This window comes from Camelus dromedarius, chromosome X (assembly GCF_036321535.1).
Source record: "Camelus dromedarius isolate mCamDro1 chromosome X, mCamDro1.pat, whole genome shotgun sequence".
Taxonomy (NCBI): Eukaryota; Metazoa; Chordata; class Mammalia; order Artiodactyla; family Camelidae; genus Camelus; species Camelus dromedarius.
Genome location: NC_087472.1, coordinates 85,634,534 through 85,653,440, shown reverse-complemented (window position 1 = coordinate 85,653,440; position 18,907 = coordinate 85,634,534). Strand labels below are relative to the sequence as shown.

At 40.3% G+C, this 18,907-nt stretch overlaps 2 protein-coding genes across 2 annotated transcripts in view; both read left to right on the top strand.

Moving 5' to 3' along the window:
* Positions 1-9,223, top strand: part of LANCL3 (LanC like family member 3) — a 95,308-nt gene extending 86,085 nt beyond the window's left edge. Inside the window, exon 5 of the mRNA XM_031445503.2 lies at positions 168-9,223. Coding sequence (XP_031301363.1) covers positions 168-327 — 160 coding nt within the window. The 3' untranslated portion in view covers positions 328-9,223. The remainder of the gene's footprint in view (positions 1-167) is intronic.
* A 1,389-nt stretch (positions 9,224-10,612) lies between these two features.
* The window catches only part of XK (X-linked Kx blood group antigen, Kell and VPS13A binding protein), a 45,483-nt gene continuing 37,188 nt past the window's right edge, over positions 10,613-18,907 (top strand). Inside the window, exons 1-2 of the mRNA XM_031445502.2 lie at positions 10,613-10,891; positions 18,166-18,428. Coding sequence (XP_031301362.1) covers positions 10,647-10,891; positions 18,166-18,428 — 508 coding nt within the window. The 5' untranslated portion in view covers positions 10,613-10,646. The remainder of the gene's footprint in view (positions 10,892-18,165; positions 18,429-18,907) is intronic.

Genomic DNA, 18,907 nt, shown 5'->3' with positions numbered 1-18,907 from the left:
TCTGGTTTTCTTAACAGAGAAAAAGTCTTTCTTAAAATGTATACAATTCTGGAAAGAAAACGATGCTAAAACTTGAACTTAGCAGAGAGGAGAAAGAAGCAACCCAAAGCCAGTAATATGGAAACAGTCACATGAAAACTATTCATATTTTCCTCTTCTTCTCTTAGGTTTGCTGAATTTTTATTTACCGAGGAATTCAAGGCTGGTTCCCGGGTCCTTGAAAGTATATACAGCTTGTATGAAGGCTTCTCCGGGACGGTGTGCTTTCTGATCGATCTGCTGCAGCCCAACCAGGCTGAGTTCCCTCTCTTCAGCGTCTTTGTTTAGAAAGCTCCGTGTCCCACTGTGGCCCTGCAGAAGGTCCCTGAGATTTCCTGAGCCTACTACCCGAGGCCCTTCCCACACAAGCCACATTCAATGGTATCACAACCCTGAGCCTTAACATTGCCGCCGAGAGAAGGAAGGAAGGACTGAAGGAAGGTAGGAAGGGAGCAGGCAGGTGAAGGCAATAATAGTACAAGATTTAAGGGAAAACAGTGTGAGAACCTGCGAGCCTAAGACACCCAACTCTTCTAAAACCCATAGAGATGGACTATGTCAGGGAATAGATGTGAGACCAGAGATCCGAGGAAAAGGGGAAAGAAATCATCTGTCTTTCAGTTACGGCCTAGAAAGCAAAACTGAAATGGGGACTATGGCAATGAGATGCCAAAATACCTTTACAATTGGAGAGAGAATCTGACCATTTCTGGGTGCCCTCCACCCCTAAATTCAAAAATAAAGACAATCAAAAAACTCAAGTAATTGCCCAGCAGAAAACGGCTAGGAGGGGTAAGTGTCCGGTTGCTGAAGGACAAAAGAGGGAAACTCTTGGTTGTCCTTTGCCTTTACTTATTGAAATTCATGATTTGTAGTGAATGGAGAAGTTGGCATGTGAATCTTTATTTTTAATCATTCCCCTGGGCATTTTAAGAAATCATGTCATAACTTAGGTTTAGACCCTCAAATTCAAAGTTTCCTTAGGCCTTAGAGCATCTCTTTTCCTGGTTCCTTTTTTTCCTAAAGCTCAATTAGAGTAGAAAAATTTGTAGGCTCGCAAATACGATAGCAAGTGTTGCTGCCAAGTGTTTTTCTCAATTTGAAGCGCAAGCTGTGTATTGTCTATTGTTAGTAATTTTTTAAATGCCTGTGTAATCCCAATGAAGCTATTAGCTGAATTGTAAAATATACTCGTGGTAAAAATCACTCATCTCAAAGATCAGGGTAACCACTACAACAGTGTGTCGTGTCTGCCTTTGATGGAATACCGTGTTCCACACACTGGCCTGGAAAGGGACCAGTGATTGTGGAAAGAACACTGCTCAGTTTTACACTATTCAATTAAGAGATATGTGAACTCCCTGGCTGGTCACCTTACCTTCCAAGACACAGGCTCCACTAGAATTTGTCTACAATACCCACTGAGCCAAGTTGTCACATTGAATTCAACCCTGCTGTCAACACATAGGAGTTATAAAACAACTTCAAGTAAACAGTGGTTTGCAGAGCACTGTGGGAGCATCTGCCACTTCAATACTCAGAACACGAGTCTCCCCTTTTCCTAGAATTTGGTCGCTGGCAACTTCATATATCGGAGTGAGGAGGAAATTGCATACTGTATAAGATTTAACAATTATTTAAATAGTCATTAAATATTTGGATATACATGATAGATGTAGAATATATACGTATAACTAAGTGCTTAGGTTTACATGGGGGTATAAATATATATGTATATATTCTGCATTTATCCCCATGTAAACCTAAGGAGTTACTTAGTTCAGTAGTTCCTAACTTCTTGATTCATAGATGAACTTTGGGAAGAGTTGGGGAATACTCTTGCCTAAAAATGTGTGTGTGTGTATGCGCATGCACTCTTTTTAATGGGAAGACAATCTCTATCATTCATTAAGATTCTCAAAGTATCTGTGGCTAAAGAAAGGTAAGAACTGTCTTTGTATATTTTATGACTCTGTTTATGTTTGCACACATCAGAACAAACTAGGGCAAAATGGTTTTGAAAAGCTTGTACCTTTTTAGCTCATTGTTTCATTTTCACATCCTCAGATACAAATATGTAAAGTTGGCCTCGGTTGTTCATCTTTGAACATACTCAGGTTGAATCAATACCACGTATATAAACAGCTTTCAGGTGACTCCCAAAGTTGGGTTCCAGAAGTTCTTTTGTGAATGGTCAAGGACCTCTCAGAAAGCCTTAAGACAAAATGCCTTCTACAAAGTTGTCTCCTTTTGAAATGATAGTGGGACCTGGTTTTCACCATCTGGTTTTAAATTCATGGCACCTGTCCCCTGTAGGGCTGAGGGTAATAAGCATTCAATGTATCGGGCTTTATAGAAGGCATGTTTTTTTTAATCATCCAGCAGCCCTTCGAGGTGATTTACATAATTGAGCCAAAGTCTCACAGTTGGGAAGGGGCAGAATGAGGAGTCAAACCCAAGGTTTCACTTCCCAAGTGTATTCATTCAGTATTCTAGGCTAGAACCTGAGGATCCAGCAGTGAACAAAATCGCCTCCAGAAGTTAGCTTCTGTTTCTGTTTGCTGACCCTTCCAGCCATTCATCCTGAAGACCTAAAACCTAAAGCACTAAGAAGTGATAATGTAGCTCAACATACCAGTTTCATTTCTAGGAACTTCAGAAAAACTGAATTAATTGCTGCTCGCCCACCCTTTTAAGGTCCAGTAGGCTAACTGTGATGTTGTTGTGCTGACTATTGTGAAAAGGCAACCATTTTGTGTGTTACAGCCAAGAAAAGGCCATGTTGGTGTCTTTTTGAATTGACACCGCGGTAAATTAGAAGCAAGGGTAAGCTTGTCTCGCACTTAAACATGTTGAGAGTTTTCATTTTTGTGAAAGAGTGGAATTAAAGGTTTGGGAAGGCTCTCGTCTATCTTGTTTTCCCAAGAAAAAGGAAAGAGACCTTTTTAGTGTTGTTGTAGAAAAGTGTGGCATGTCACTTCTTAAGTTACGAACTTGTTCCCTTCTGTGTAGTAACATTCTTTTTTGAATAGTGCTGAAGTGTGTTGCCTTTTGAAGGCTATGAGGATATTTTCACCATCACTAGTTTAACTTTAATATTATTTACTTTATGTGACACGAAAATTATAAACCCTGAGGTGACAGTGGAAATATTTGAGGATAGATTGAAATAATCTCTCAACAATGGGGAAGACTGCCTTATACTTGGAGAACAGGGAGTTTTGGAAAATATTACAACCCTGTGTATTTTGTTTCATTAACACAATTATGCACCTTCCCTTTCACCCCTCCCCCCAAAAAACTGTTATCTATCTTTATTTTGTCCAATCCCATTTCAGTCATCAGATTTTTCTTTCTTTCTTTCTTTCTTTTTTTTTTTTTCATTTGTAACCTGGTAACTGAGAACAGAGGTTTGACACCATATGTTCCCCTGTGCTTCTTCAGGTAATTGACTCCCCTGTGACAATAACAGTACTCACTTTCTGATAACTTGAGAAACAGAGTCATTTTCTTGGTCTGTGCTAAATTGAAACTCTTCCATGGCAATTTGTATCTTTAACTTTCTGTGACACACTTGAGATATTAATCAAGGTAGTGCTCAAAGTGCTTCAATGTCTGTAATGAGCACATCTCACTAATTTCAACGCAACACATGCAAGTTTGTGATTTATACCCATGTTAAGGGAAAACATGATTAAAAGAAAAAACAGTACTGCAAAGAGCCCTGTTTTGGAAATCTCAAATCCTTGCTCAGCAACTTCCGTGAGCCATTATCATCATCATCGTTGTCGTCACCATCACCCTCTCCATGTCTCGGGGTGGTCAATGATAAAATGGATATAAGAGTTTTATAATATGTAGGTCCTTTATGTGTTTAAAGGGGAAGCTATATTTTAATTTCTACCACATGCATAGAAAATCATGCTCAACTATGACTTGAAATTAGCATTTCAGCCAAATGAAATCTCCATGTGTGGATGCACTGCCCGGGGTCTGACTCATTTGATGGGTGAAAACAAAAGTATGTGTTTTATATTCTAGAACCAATCCTGGCTGTAGCAGTTGTGCCTCAGAAAGTTCTGATTCACTGGGGCTGAGTCCATAGGAATAGGCTGGTTTACTCGGGAGCTCCTTTCAATGCAAATATTTATTTTGCTTGCTGGAAACAAAGGATTGCAGTACCAGTCACTAAAGAAAAGCAGCTAGCTACAGGCTAGGCCTGCAGAGCAAAAAAAAAAAAAAAAAAAAAAAAAACCAAAAAACAAACAAACAAAAAACTGGGAAATAAAGTCATTTGGGGTTGAGTTTGGTGTGCACTTTAATTAGGGCCTCAGAACTGCATGCGTTGTAGTGATAGAAATATACTGTCAATGGCATATAAGGCCTCCCTTTGGGGACCTGGGTTATTTATTCAACACTGTCCCAAATTAATAGCGAAATGACTAAGCCTTATATTCGCCAAGGCCGGGTGATTCTGGCATAAACTTGGCAAGGAAAGCAAATAAGAAGGCAGGCCAAGGGGTGTGTGGGGGAAAGCTTACAGGAGCTCAGCACCCCCGTGTAAGTTGTGGAGGCACATTTAATGCCGCTAAAAGCCAGCCATCTTACTCGTGGGTTTTATTGCTTCCTGGGACCACTAATCCCAAACCACCCCTGATTCAGCAACTTCTTGGCCTCCTTCTCATCTTTAAATAGTACATTCTGATATGGATTTTTTTTTCCTGTCTGCTGAATCATGTGACCTCCTTTCGCTTGGGAGGGCAGGTTTTCTCCTTATCTCTTCCATCCATGCCAGCTAAGAGCTCCAGGCTCAGGAAGGCTGGACTCCCCTCTGGACAGAAGGGCTGACCTCACAGTCAGCAGCAGCAGGAGTTGGGCCCTTTTTGCAGTCAGATCACAGGTCCCAGACAGCCCACCCCGGCTAGGGGCAGCTCTTCATGAGAGTGAAACAGCGGCCACGTTTATCCGGCTTCTCCTCTGTAAAGAAACCGGTTATTTTATTGGTAGTTGTGAAAACAAAAACAAAGTTCATGCTACATTAAATACCTGGGCATAAATCTCATACTGGGGGTACCCCCTCTCTCCTTGTCTCTTTAACTGAAAGTGCTAATGAATGGAAGCCTGAAGGATGATGCCTTTGGGCTTGAAAATATATTTGTTTTTATTTTCTTAAAGCATTGAACCTTGTCATTTCCACCTGGACTTCTCCACAAACGGCAGAGTCCCTTATCTGCAGAATTTCCTGTTCCTTTTTGGCCTTTGTGTACCTGTTACCCCTCTGAACTGAATTTGAAAAAAATATTTAAAATCAAAACCAAATCATCGATATTTTTATTCTTGGGGTTGGGGGTGGGGAGCAGCAAGGTTAAAGGAGCAGACAACCCTTTCTTTTCTTCCCTTTCTCCTCCATGAATAATAGTCAGGAAAGAGAGGGAGGGTGGGAGAAAGGATACATGAGGCTTCACTGTTGGAGACTTGTGAAAACACAGTTTGCAAGAACTTCCTGTTTGTTTCCTGTTTGGTTTTTCTTAGTCCCTTGTGTGCGTCTGTGTACTTTTGTGTGTGTGTGTGTGAGAGAGAGACAGAGAAACTGCCTGACTTATTAGAGTCAGCATCACATATGAAATAAAACCGAGCAGTTAGCTATTAGATATATCCGAGTGAACAGATATATGCACGCGTAAACGGATTGAGTGGGTCTTCGTTGTGTGTTAACTGCTCTCTAATAAATTAGCACATAATTAATGAGGGCCCTAGTTACACTTCTAGTTGTCTAGCTTAAAGTATCCATTTTCATTAAAACTTCTGCCAGGTTAAAGCCAATAGTAGCTATCTGGAAAAGTTAACAGATGTGAGTTTCACAAATAGAGCCGCAGTGTGCGCCACATACGTAATTTTTACATTTTCCAGTAGTTGCATTAAAAAAAAGTTAAAAAAAAAAGCGAAATTCGTTTTAGTAACGTAGTTGATTTAACTCAGTCTATCCAAAATATTGTCATATCAAAATGTAATCAATATAAAATTATCAATGAGATATTTTACATTTTTTTGGTACTGACTCTTCAAAGTCTGGTGTGTACTTTACACTTACTGCACATCTCCAGTCGGACTAGCCACAATTTCAAGTGCTCGAGAGCCCCGTGTGGGTTGGCTACTGCACTGGACAGCAGGGCTGGCATCTCACAGCTGTTTTCACAGTTTTGATAAGGTCTCCCTACGGTTTCTGTATGTTTTCGTTGTAACAGGAGAAAATGGAAACCAAACACTGCATGTCATTTGAGGACTGCGGTGTTTCCCCAAACTCGGAACAGTGGGACCCAGAGCTGCCCTGTGGAAAAATAGATTCGGTGATGAAATGAGTTAGGAAAGTTCTATTCTTTTACCCCTTTGGGAAATTTACATGGTGTACTAACATATCACAGATTCTGAGAAAACTCTCCTGCATAAAGGAAGCTGACTGAAGTTGCTGAGTTCTGTGTCTGGAAGGTTCAACCTCCTGATTGCGGCTGTAACCCAGCTACCCCTCTAAAAACACGGTCAGGCTGGCATGGTATGCTTATTTGATTTTTTCTACACAGGTGTTTTAACACCCCTTCCCCCACCCCTCACCCCCAGGCCCATTAAAGATACCAGAACAATGGTTGTGTCCCTGAGTATTAATCCCTACTAATTATCTTGTCATCACAAAGACCTGAGGTCATTCTTTACTCGACTTTTGGGGACAAGAATTCTGGAAATTGCCACAAGTGTCTCTACATAAGAAAAACTGTGTGTCTTTCCCTCCTTCACTCTTTTTGGAGCCAATCTCTACTTACTAAGAATCACCCAAGAGCCAAGATATGTCTTCTCATTCTAGAACCACCTACTAAATTGAAACCAGCAGATGGCTTTAATATCTTGCATGGGGACACAGACCTTCAGAAACTACCCAAATACACACCTTCCTCTCATTCTTTGAGAAATTAGGAGCACTCTAAAAGATGAGGGGAGAAACACTGAATGTGTATATGTATAAACGGAATACAGTTTCTTAAGTAGAGTAATACCGTTCCCGCTAATGCTTTTTAAAAAATAGTTTGTACGTAGTGTTAATTTACATGCTTTAATGTGCACTGTTCTTGTAAAGTAGCTGTGACCTAGCAATCAGTTTAAAGAAGCTATACACTATATTTGACAAGTGTCAGTCTTTAGCAAATGAGCTTTTTGCCTTTGTTTTAGTGGAGCTTCTGATGCTGCCCCGATAAGTTTTGTTTTATGATCTGTGCTTAAGTGGCAATTACCAATTAAGTAACTTCTGTCGCCGAATTTGGTCCAAGTTGACTATAGTAACCCTTATATATGGACGTATTCAAATAAGAAAATTGATTTAAAAGATCAGTTTTGTCTCTGTTTTTTAGGACTTTAGTCTTTCAACATTAGAGATGTCTTCTGAAGACTATAGCGGTAGTAGTATCCCTTTGCTCTTGAAAATGCCAAGTATACCATGAGTTTTATATAGACTTTCCAGAAGTAGGAGTGAAACATTCTAAGTGCCGAAGTTTGGGTTTTAGAATCCGTCTGATTTGGAAGGGCAGTCCATTCTCTAAAAAGGTAAGAGCCTTCCCAACTTTGAATATCTAGCAGAGCTCTGCTTGGAACAGAAGTCTGAATTTTAACCTCGTGGATTTCATGGAGCTAAATTAACACAATGGGTTTTGTAGAATCCAATTATTGGGGAATCACTTCGCAAAGCCATATACTGGGGAATAGTTAGGCACCACATGTTAGTTTTGGAGTGTGCATTTCCCAAGTGAATAAAATTTACTTCACCAAAAAGACTTTTTACACAATTCACAATACTTAAACAGAAATATGATTGTATCATTGGAGGGAAAAAAATTTCACCTTCCTAATGATACATTTCACATTCACTGGTAAACTAGTGCAATTCCTTAATTATTTTGGGAGGATACAAAAATAATCTGTAAATAGAATATAGTTGCTTATTCCTAACTATCTAGGAATGAATACATGCTATTATTTAAAGTACTGTTGGATTTTAAAGAACTGCTTAATAAATTAGTATTATTAATAAAATTGTACTCTTTGCAATACATTAGCCTCAGCACAAATGCAGTTAAAGACAAAATTATTTAAAGATACACCAAATAATAGAGATTAGTTATTATTACTTTAAAATCTTAATTTACAGTAGCATTAAATCCAACACCAGTTATCTGCTGTATATAACTAAAATTTTGAAAGTCTTGCACACAAAATGAGAGGCTTCTTCAAAAATGCCTTTTTGCCAAAAACAGGTTCTATGACCTCTTGCTAATTATTATATTTCTTTAGGGGTACCTTCAGGCGCTTTGAAAGACATACCTGTAGCAGCTAGGTCTAAATTAAGAGCAGAACATTCTGTCAGATATTTTACTATTATCATAAAATGTTGTAGTACTGTATTTTATAATAAAACCAAATTCTCAAGTATCCTAGTATATTACATATTATTATACCCAAAAAAGCCACTTTCTAGGAGTGTATTCTTGTGTACCTAATTTTTTTTAAAATAATGGGTATTTCAGTCCTAGCAAGAAAGTATAATGCAATACGTGACATTTAATTGATCTTTAGTCAAAATCCATTTAGGTATTTGACAGGAAAATTGGCAATCATAAGCTCTAATGTATAGATTATTTTCAAAGACAAAATGGCAAACGATAAGACATAAAAGACACGGTCACTGGGACAAGTTAGCTAGTATGCACACCGAGAAGGGTCAATTTGCCAGTGCTCATCAGATTTTAGCTTTTGTTATTGTTGTTCCTGGCGGGGGAAGTGCTACAGTCAGTTGGTGTGGCCTCCTCTTCATGTGGGGGATTTGCTCACAGCCAGTGCATGGTATAATGAAATCTCTTTGGAAGCAGGATTGAGTCAGAAGCTGAGAGGTGCACCTTACTGTTTTTAAAACTGCTGTTAACAATGTTCTAAACACTGTGATCTTTCCAAATGTGTTTTCTGTATTAGTTTTGTACTGTAGACAATAATACGCCATAAACTGGACTCTATAGTGTTTAAAGCAATGTTACTTATTGGCTTATCACCCCCCGCATATTTATGTACAGTCTACTTAATCATAGAAAACCTGTGATAATCCTTTGCCTTAAAATAAAATCTAATGCTAAATACTGAGTGTGCTCTAATTAATCATTTTAAGCTACAAATTAATTTTGCCTTTAAAGCTTAAGACAGTGTCAAATAAAATATTACACAAATACTCTGTGGAGTGTTGCTGCCTATTCTGTGTTTGTGACAGTGTGTGTATCTTGATCTAGGACATGATGACCTGCTGGGTTCTATAAATAGATATTAGTAATCCTTCTAGAGAATGGGCCTGGCACTTCTCAGCTGTGGGCTGAATCCTCTCCTTAACCCTTATAAATAGATTTTCCCAGGCCACCCAATAATGAAGAAAAACAGCCCTTCTCTACAATTTTTGTCTTGATTCCTACTGAATCTTCACATTCTATTTGTGTTGCCATCCTATTCATAAATAGAAAAATGCCAGAGATGCCTGAAGATGAAATCACCTAATTTCAAAAGGGAAAGGGATCTTGTCATTATTAAAGTCAAATCTCTTATGGAACAAGTTAGAACCTGAGTTGTAGAGAGATTTAGTGACTTGCTCAAGCTGAGTGACAAAAGTGGGCTGAACCCATCCTGATGTCCAAAAGGTTGTCACAAGTCCAGTGAGTGAAAAGGAACTGTGTTAGTCTTGGGGCTGGCACGCAGAAGCAAGCAGAGGGAGGTAGGGCTTGGGCTAGAAAACTGTTTCCTTATTAGGTCCTGATCTTCTCTCTGCGTTAGTCAGTTATAGAGGAATACATTTTGAAGGCAGTTGTTTTGAGAAAGAAAGCGTTGGCTCCTAAGGATTACCACTGATGCTCTTTCACCTTGGAAGCAATGCTTCAAAGAACTGTATTTGGAAGATGGGGCAAGCTTCCCTGGCCCCGTGAAAAGGTACATCCTGGGTGCATGACAATAAATACACTTGTACTTTGAAAAGCATCTGTGTGGTCTGGTTATTTTTAAGTGACCGGAAACGCTGGCCCTTTGAGGAATTAAGCGTCTCCTAGACCCGAAAACTAGAGACTGGGCTGGAAAGGCATCCAGACCCTAATTCGGGACCCCGCGGGCTGCAGGTTCTCTAAGGGACGTGACGGTTTCGAACACGAGCGCCGGCCAAGGGGTTTTAGGACCCAGCGGCTGCGTGCGGGGCCGGCGGGGCCCGCTGCCTCCAGTGGGGCTCGGTGCGGGCTGTCTCCCGGCGCGGGTTCGCGGCCCGCCGGCGGATCGTCGCCTCAGAGACGCGGCGGGCATTGAGGCGCGCGGGCGGCGCACCGTGCGTGTGGGCGTGTCCCGACCGGGCCGCGCGCCCCGCCCCAGCCCCGCCGGGTCGCTCGCCCCCAGGCCCCGCTCCAGCGCTCCGGCCCCGCGCCCTCGGCGGGCGGCGCAGAGCGCGGGAGCTGTTGGGGCCGGGCATGCCGGGAGCCCCTGGAGCCGCCGCCGCCCCCGCCCCCGCCGCCACCGCGTCCGCCGCCGGTGCGCGCCGCTGACGCGCGGAGATGAAATTCCCGGGCTCCGTGCTGGCGTCCGTGTTCCTGTTCGTGGCCGAGACGACGGCGGCGCTCTACCTGAGCAGCACCTACCGCTCGGGCGGGGACGGCATGTGGCAGGCGCTGACGCTGCTCTTCTCGCTGCTGCCCTGCGCGCTCGTGCAGCTCACTCTCCTCTTCGTGCACCGCGACTTCAGCCGCGACCGGCCGCTCGTCCTGCTGCTGCACCTGCTGCAGCTCGGGCCCCTCTTCAGGTGGGTGCGGGACCCCCGGCGGCGGTAGGCGGCCCTCCTGGGGAAGGCAGCGGTGGCCGGAGCCGGGGACCGGGCCCAGGCCGGCCCGGCCGCCTCCTCAGCCCCACCGTCCCTGTCACAGGAATGAGGCAGGATCCTGGGAGAGTGGGACTCTAGCCGGGGCGTGCCGCCTTCCTGTTAGGGTCTAGCGCAGGAAATTGCCAGTAGTCCACTGAATTTGACCAACAGAAGGGTCAAGCTTTCCCTGAGATCAGGTGGGCAGGATGGGCTTGTGTCGTGACAGACCCTTGGGAAGTGGCTTCTAAATGGCCGTTAGAGCGGAAGCCTGTACAAGTGATTGAATTTAATTTAAATTGATCAAACACGTGGAGTTGACTTTGTGCCAGGCCCTGTTCTGAGCGCATTACAAACATTAACTTATATAATTCTCAGACATGACCCTAGAAATCCACGCATCATTCTTTCCTCTGGGATGGTGGAACATACAGGGTTGTAGAGATGTCTTCGGGGCCCTGCCTGACTTCCACGCGCACCCAGTGAAGCTGGAACACGGGTGCCGTGAAGACCAACACTTGGGGCGGTGTCAAGAAAAGAAAAACTATTAGTGACATTTCTGGAAATTTAAATTTATTAACACAAAGCAAGTTGAAAAATAAATTGCTGGTAATGAAGTAGAGTTTGGCTTATCTAAAACCATGAAAGAGAGTTTGAAATGTGTTGTTTTGATAGCTTTCATCTTTGTAGGAAAAGCAAAACAGAGGGTTTCTAACTGGATTAAGAACAAATTTATAATACTGATCTTTAGACCTAGATGGTACAGGAATTGGAAGAGGTAGAAAGGCCAGAGATGCACCCAGCTGCCAGAAAATTCAGCTAACCAGGAACCTTTCCTACCAGGAAATATCTAACCCCCACCCCAACACACCACACAAACACACAGACGCACAGACACAGTCATGCAGCAAGATAGATTTTACAGAGCCCTATTATAAAACTTTGCACTTCATGTTAGAGACAGTTGTCCCAGCTGACACTCAGAATACTGATTTGTAGTTTACACATAGTCAGGACAAACTTGGTGAACAAGTTTCCCAGCCTCCAGAAGCCACAGAATCCTAGAAAGGAAGAGAAACAGGTGCACTGGCAGGAGTAAGAAGTTGCTACTGACATCCTGAGAGCAAGGGAAGAGTTAGGGGGAAAAGAGAGCGAGAGCAAGAGTGAAGGGAATTTTTAAAGTCCTGCAACCTGGGACCATAGAGGGAGAAGTTAGCTCTCCCTGGCCAAGTAGGCCACAGCTCCTGATCATATTCCCACTCAGTAAAATCATTGTGCTCTGACTTTGGACAAGACACACATCGTTTCTTAAGTTCATCTTGAGAAAAGAAAACTCATTGCTCACAATACTGAAGTAAAGTGACAGTGCGAGGGCAACCGTCTTTTCTCAAATGCTTCTTGTGCCATATGGTTTGGTAGGTAGGTGTTTCTGTCCCTCAGTTCGTTGAAGCCTCATCATGAAGTAGATGTAATTGTCCCCGTTTTATAGATGAGGAAAATGAGACCCCCAACCACATTTGGAAGGCTTCTCAGAAATGGAGTTGGCTTCATTATGTGGAAGAAGGCAAAGGAGCGTGGGGTATATTTAATCAGTAGTTCTATCTTAAATTAAGACAGTTTGATCACCTTGGTGAAATTAAAAAACACAGCCTAAGTAAGCATCTGGGTAAATAATAATATCCCATCAGTATTGCCGTTGAAAATGTATCTAAGTACTGATAGTGATCCAAAACAAAGCTAAGGACATAACAGTATGTATAAAAACAGAATGGCACACAGAGACCTCAGTTCAAGGAAATATACCAAGTTGTTAAGAGGGGTAATTTCTAGATGGTGGAGTTACGGGTGATTTGCATTTTCTCCTGAAAAATATAGAAAAGTGCATCCTTTTCTCCTTTATTATGTGTTTCTACATTTTTTAGTTTTTACAGTAAAATATTTTAACTTTAAAGAAAGAAAAAGTCTGGTGCATTGGAGAGAGAACTCAGCCATATATAAAGTTTCAACACCATAAAGAGACCTATTTCCAGAAAATTCTGAATGGGTTATTGTCTTCTGGGGGGAAAACAAAATAAAACATAAAAAACAAAGGAACAAAACACCCGCTTCCCGCTTCCGTCAACAAGGGCTCTCACATTCTAAGGCAGCTTATTTATTTCAAGAAGATGTTGGACCCATGTTGAGATACACAAAATGCAGTTCCAAGCCTCTTAGCTTCCAGATGAAAAGAAAAGCAGTTTGATGCTGTGTATTAGCATGGCTTTGATATCTTATTGGAAGTTCTTCCTGCTGACTGTTTCTGTTTTAACTCTTAAGATACCAGCTTTACATAAAGATCAAAATTATTTCCCCCAAACAAAGGAGAGTCTCTTTTCCTTTCTTATCAATTGGACTTTGTAATATGTTGAAAATGTTTTTGGAAAATTAACTCTATTCAATTTTGGGTGTATACTAACTAGCCAAACTCCTGTTCTTTTCAGGTGAGATTTTTTTTTTTTACATTACATTGTAATGATTATGGGCTGAACAGGACAAACTAGGCCCCGCTCCTTTTTTCCTTCAGGGAAGCATTGGGAGAGCATCATATTTCATTTCAATCAGTCTCCTGTTTAAAACAGTAGTTGCAGTTTAAGGGTTGTTTCCTCATTAAGGGTAGGTTGGAATGACACGAACATTGAATAATGTCTTGAATTAGTTTTTTTCTATTTTAAAGACAGTCTTACTGTGAATGATATTAGATATTCTGGAGAACCAGAGGGGGAAGAGCACCTCTTAACAACAATAACAAAATTTGTCATTTTTTTAGAATTATTGTAAACTAATTGGGAGAAGGAGTAAATATAAATGAGTTACAGGTTCAAGGACTTTTCCTCCATTCTTATTCACTGATCTAATGAGGAAAAAATGGTACATAAAAATCTGGCTTTATAAAATAAATGCTAAGAAGTTCTAGTAATTTTTAAATTGAAGTCTAGTTGATATACAATATTATAGAAGTTACAGGTGTACAATATAGTGACTCACAATTTTTAAGGATATACTCCATTTATAATTAATATAAAATATTGGCTATATTCCCCATGTTGTACAATATATCCTCGTAGTTTATTGTATGCCTAATAGTTAGTACCTCTTAATCTCCTACCCCTATATTGCCCCCCTCACTGGTGACCATGAATTTGTTCTCTATATCTGTGAATCTAGTAATTTTTTATAGGACATTGCAAAATGATTCACCATAGTATTTCTCTCTATAGTAAACTTTCAAAAGACTTTAAAATAATAATAGCCTAAATTTGAAGAGCTTTTTTGTTGTTTGCAAAGTGCTTTTACATACAGTATTTAATTCCATCCACTGTAAAACCTTGTGAGCTGTCATTATCTTTTTTTCACAGTTGAGAATTGAGGCTCAGTAAGATTATGCAAGTGGCCTTTCAAAGGTCACATGGCACTTTCTATTTAACCAGTTTGTTTCTTGTGTAGCTTCACAGAGCATGTGTGTCATATGAAGATAACGTGGCGTATAGGAAATCATAATCAGTATTCCTCTTGAAAACGTTTTTATTAATTACCTTAGAGGGTCTCTGGTACTGCAGATTATTTGTGCTGACACCAACATGCATGGTTTCAGCTAAAGGATAAACTTCCACTTTGGTACTTGGAAACAGGATAAAGTGAAAAAAAAAAAAAAGGATCAACCTGCTGATTACCTGCATAAGAGATCAGCAAACTATGCCCCACAGGCAAAAATCTCCCCACTGCCTGTTTTTGTAAATAAACTTTTATTAGAACACAGCCATGCTCATTCATTTATGCATTGTCTATGGCTGTTTTGCATTACTGTGACCTGTAAAGCCTAAAATAAGTAGTCTTTGTAAATACTTTAAAGAAAATGTTTGCCAACCCTTGATCTACACAATACTGAAAAACTACCTTAAATGATTTTGATGAAAATAATTTATAGCTATATCTAGACAACTTCTCAAGCAAAACAAAGCAAAAAACAGATTTGGAGTAATTGGATGACTTGCAAAATTCCAAGAATAGTAGTGTATTTCTTACCAGTTTTCTTAACCAGTAGTGACAAATAGCAGAAATTTTTCACAAATGTATTATACACCTACTATGTGTGATGCTCTGTGCTAAGATTTTTATTAGTTGGGAAAAACAGTGGATTGCAAGGGGGTCCACCTGGGTTTCAGGGCCACCTCTGTGATCAGCTCATTCTGGGACCTTCTTTCATTTCCGTTGGTAGACAATGAAGTCTCATTTTGTCTACAATTCTGCAGATGCTTTTCGTTTAACACAGCTCCCTCTTCAGCATCAAGAGAATTGCTTTCTCCTCTGAACCTTCATTTTACTCATTTAAGTCTTAGCATATGCTAGTGTTTTGTTTGTTTGTTTGAGTCTTTAAAAATTCTGAGTTTGATTTTATTACTTGGGTAAAACATATTTGTTTTTCAAACGACAGAAGAGCAGGAAAATAGATAAGCACAACTAAAAAAATTTAAAAGTTCTAATTTGACTCAAGAGAACAATTCTTAATGTTTTGTTATATATCTTTACTAAAATTTTTACAGTGGTAAGCTGGTAAACCATAAACTGTCTCTTAAGAAGGAAAAAGCCCTGATTTGCAGCATTTGCCAATTTCTGTGATTTACATATTTCCATTATGGCCTATTTCAAACTACTAAGTTGTTTAACAGCCGGCTTACAAAATTCCTATTTAACAGTCTCTTCAGTCAGTATGAGCCAGCTCAAGCACTCCACTATTTATGTGTGTGTGTGTGTATATATATAATTTTCTTTTTATAAAAAATGAAACTTTCTATATATATAACTGAATCATTATGCTGTACACCAGAAACTAAAACATTATAAATCAACTATACTTCAGTAAAAAAGAAACTTTATATATATATATTCTATTGTAATTTACCCTTTTCACTTACCAAATAAAGTAAACACTTATATATCAGTAGATGTATGTGTATACTGTTAATTTTAAGGATTGGATAATATTTGATTGAATACAAATATTAGGATTTATTTAATCATTGTTTTATTTGGGGACCTTGAGAGTATTCCTAGAATTTTGCTATTACAAATAATGCTATGATTCAAATTCTTACAGTAGGCTTTCTTTCTAAGTGAGTTAATATATGAGAACTATCTTAAAATCTGAAAGTGCTATATAAATATTAGTTGTACTATTTATTATCCTTATTATTTATTGGTCCCATTTTCCCACATAGATTGTGAGCACCTCTGAACGCAGCAAGGGTATCCAGCTATCTTTGCATTCCCCACAGTACTTAGCAAAGTATGTCTGCCTTCATCACATATTTGAGAATAAAGACAATGGTCAGTTTGTTCTGTCTTCTAATCCTTGTCATGATCAGTGGTCCAATGGTGTGAAGTTGCTAGACCTCAAACAGTCCTCAGTCATTTGAGTTTTTCCTCAGCAAATTCAGTTGGATCAGCTAGACTTGAACTCAAAGCCTTGAACTTCATTATTTTCAACTGAACAAGTTCATCCATGCTGTTTTACATGTTTTCATGTAATATATTAAAGTGTCCATGACCCCAGTGGACAAAATGTAGCAGATGGTTGCCTCTCCCTCTCCCTCCCTCCCTCTCTCACCTCCTCTCTCTCTCTCTTTCTCTCTCTCTCACACACACACACACAAACACAGCCATGTATCTTCCTTCTCCCAGGATCAAATGAACAAAGATAACAATCACAAAATATGTCCACTTTGTACTCCCTAAAGACGTTCCTGCATTTCCTCTCTCATATCAGGTTTTATTTTATTATTCCAAATTATGCATGTATTCTCGTTGCCATAGTTGCCTAGGGGTGAGAGTACAAAGTTAACAACACTCAATAAAGTAAATGAAGCCATAAAATCTTCCAGCAGTATTATAAGGTTATTATAAAAATGCAAGTTTGGGGGGAAATGTCCTTTAACAATTTTTAAACCTAAGTCCATGAGCATTTTTCTTATTCTTAGGAAAACCCCATTTTCCCCCGCATTTTTCTTATGAAAATTTTTGAACATACAGAAGCCAACTTAAAAGAATTGTATGGTGAACACCCAAGTCCTCACCACCTAGATTCTACAATTAACATTTTATTTCACACATCTATCCGTCTCTCTATTGATCCATCAACCCATTTATGTGTGTGTGTATGTGTGCACACTTTAAACAGTACTCTTCCTCTCTTTGATATTCATATAATTATCGAAGAGGAAAATCTAAATTTAAAGCCAGGTACTCTATCAGTCTAGAAATGTGACTGGTTAGGGCTCCATCCCTAGGGCTGGATTGAAATTCCATAGATAAGATGTAGCTGGCAGACCTCCAGGAATGATTGACTTTAGTCATATCTGTAAAGGCTTAGCAGAGAGAGGTGGAATGTGGTCATCCAGGGGAGTTCTAGAAGGGAAGTTGCTCTGTGCTAGGGGATCTCCCAACCATAGCTGCTGTTTTAACTGAGGTGATTTGGGGCGTCTATTGGATGTAGAAAAGATATATGTGCATATATGTGAATATATGTGTGTATAGATGCACACACACCCCCACATACTGTATTATCTCCATAACAATGTGCCAAAGTAGGTTTTATTTGTGCTTTATAACTGAGAGAAAGGGCTTGGATTAAATGATTTGTCTGGGGCTGCACAGCTGATAAGTGTCAGGAGGGGAAATTGAACCACTTCCCAGTTCATTCTCTTTTTGGGTTCCTTGCCTCAGTGGCCTTCGGTGTCACCTCCCAGTTGGTTCTCGCTCAGTGCCAGTTGGCCTGCTGGAGGGCCTCAAGAGGACTGTGTGCTCAGACCTGGTCCCTGGAGTAGATGATTTTAGACTTTAGGATTTGCAGATACTAACTACTATATATAAAGAAGATAAACAGCAAGGTCCGACTGGATAGCACAGGGAACTGTATTCAATACTTTGTAGTAGCCTATAATGAAAAAGAATATGAAAAGGAATAGATATATGTGTAAAACTGAATCACTATGCTGTTCTCCAGAAATTAACAGCATTGTAAATCAACTATACTTGAATAAAAAAAAAAAAAAGGAAGAAGAAGGGGCTACAGTCCAGAGTAACCAAGTCAAGGCTTTGAGAATCAGGCAAAATATAAGCAGAGTAACAGAAAAGACAACATCCTGTCTGCCTCTGATTATCATGACTTGCTGATTTGTTTCCAGGTGTTTTGAAGTCTTCTGCATCTATTGTCAGTCAAGCCATGTCGAAGAGCCATATGTCAGCATCACCAAGAAGCGACAGATGCCAAAAAATGGTCTCTCAGAGGAGATTGAGAAGGAAGTGGGCCAGGCAGAGGGCAAGCTATTCACCCACCGATCTGCGTTCAGCCGGGCATCAGTGATCCAGGCTTTCCTGGGCTCAGCCCCACAGCTGACCCTGCAGCTGTACATAAGCACCCTGCAGCAGAATGTCACTGTCGGAAGATGTATGTATATTTTTTATTTCTACTTGCATTTGGGAATCAAAATGTAGAGCAAAATACAAGGTTTATTTTGTTTCAGGTGAAATTCGTTTATACGTGGATTCAATCCTGAGTCTGTTCCAGTTACTGAGCTAAAAACTGAGTGAATTAAAATAATAAGGACATTTATTTTGCTTATAAATCTGCAATCTAAGCAGTGCTCAAAAGCTCTCACCTATGCTCCACCGTGCATTAGCTGGGGTGGCTCAAAGATGGGGGTTTAGAATCCATTGGAGGCTCATTCAGTCACATTTCTTGTGGTTGATGCTGGCTGTGACTGGGGGCCTCAGATCTTCTAGGCCACTTCATCTCTCCATGTAGGCTAGTTTGGGCTTCCTCACAGCTTGGTGGCTGCTTTCAAGGGCAAGTGTCCTAAGAGCGAGAGAGGGCCAGGGGGAAGAGTAGCCCTTTTGTGATCCAGCCTTGGAAGTCTTGCAGCATCA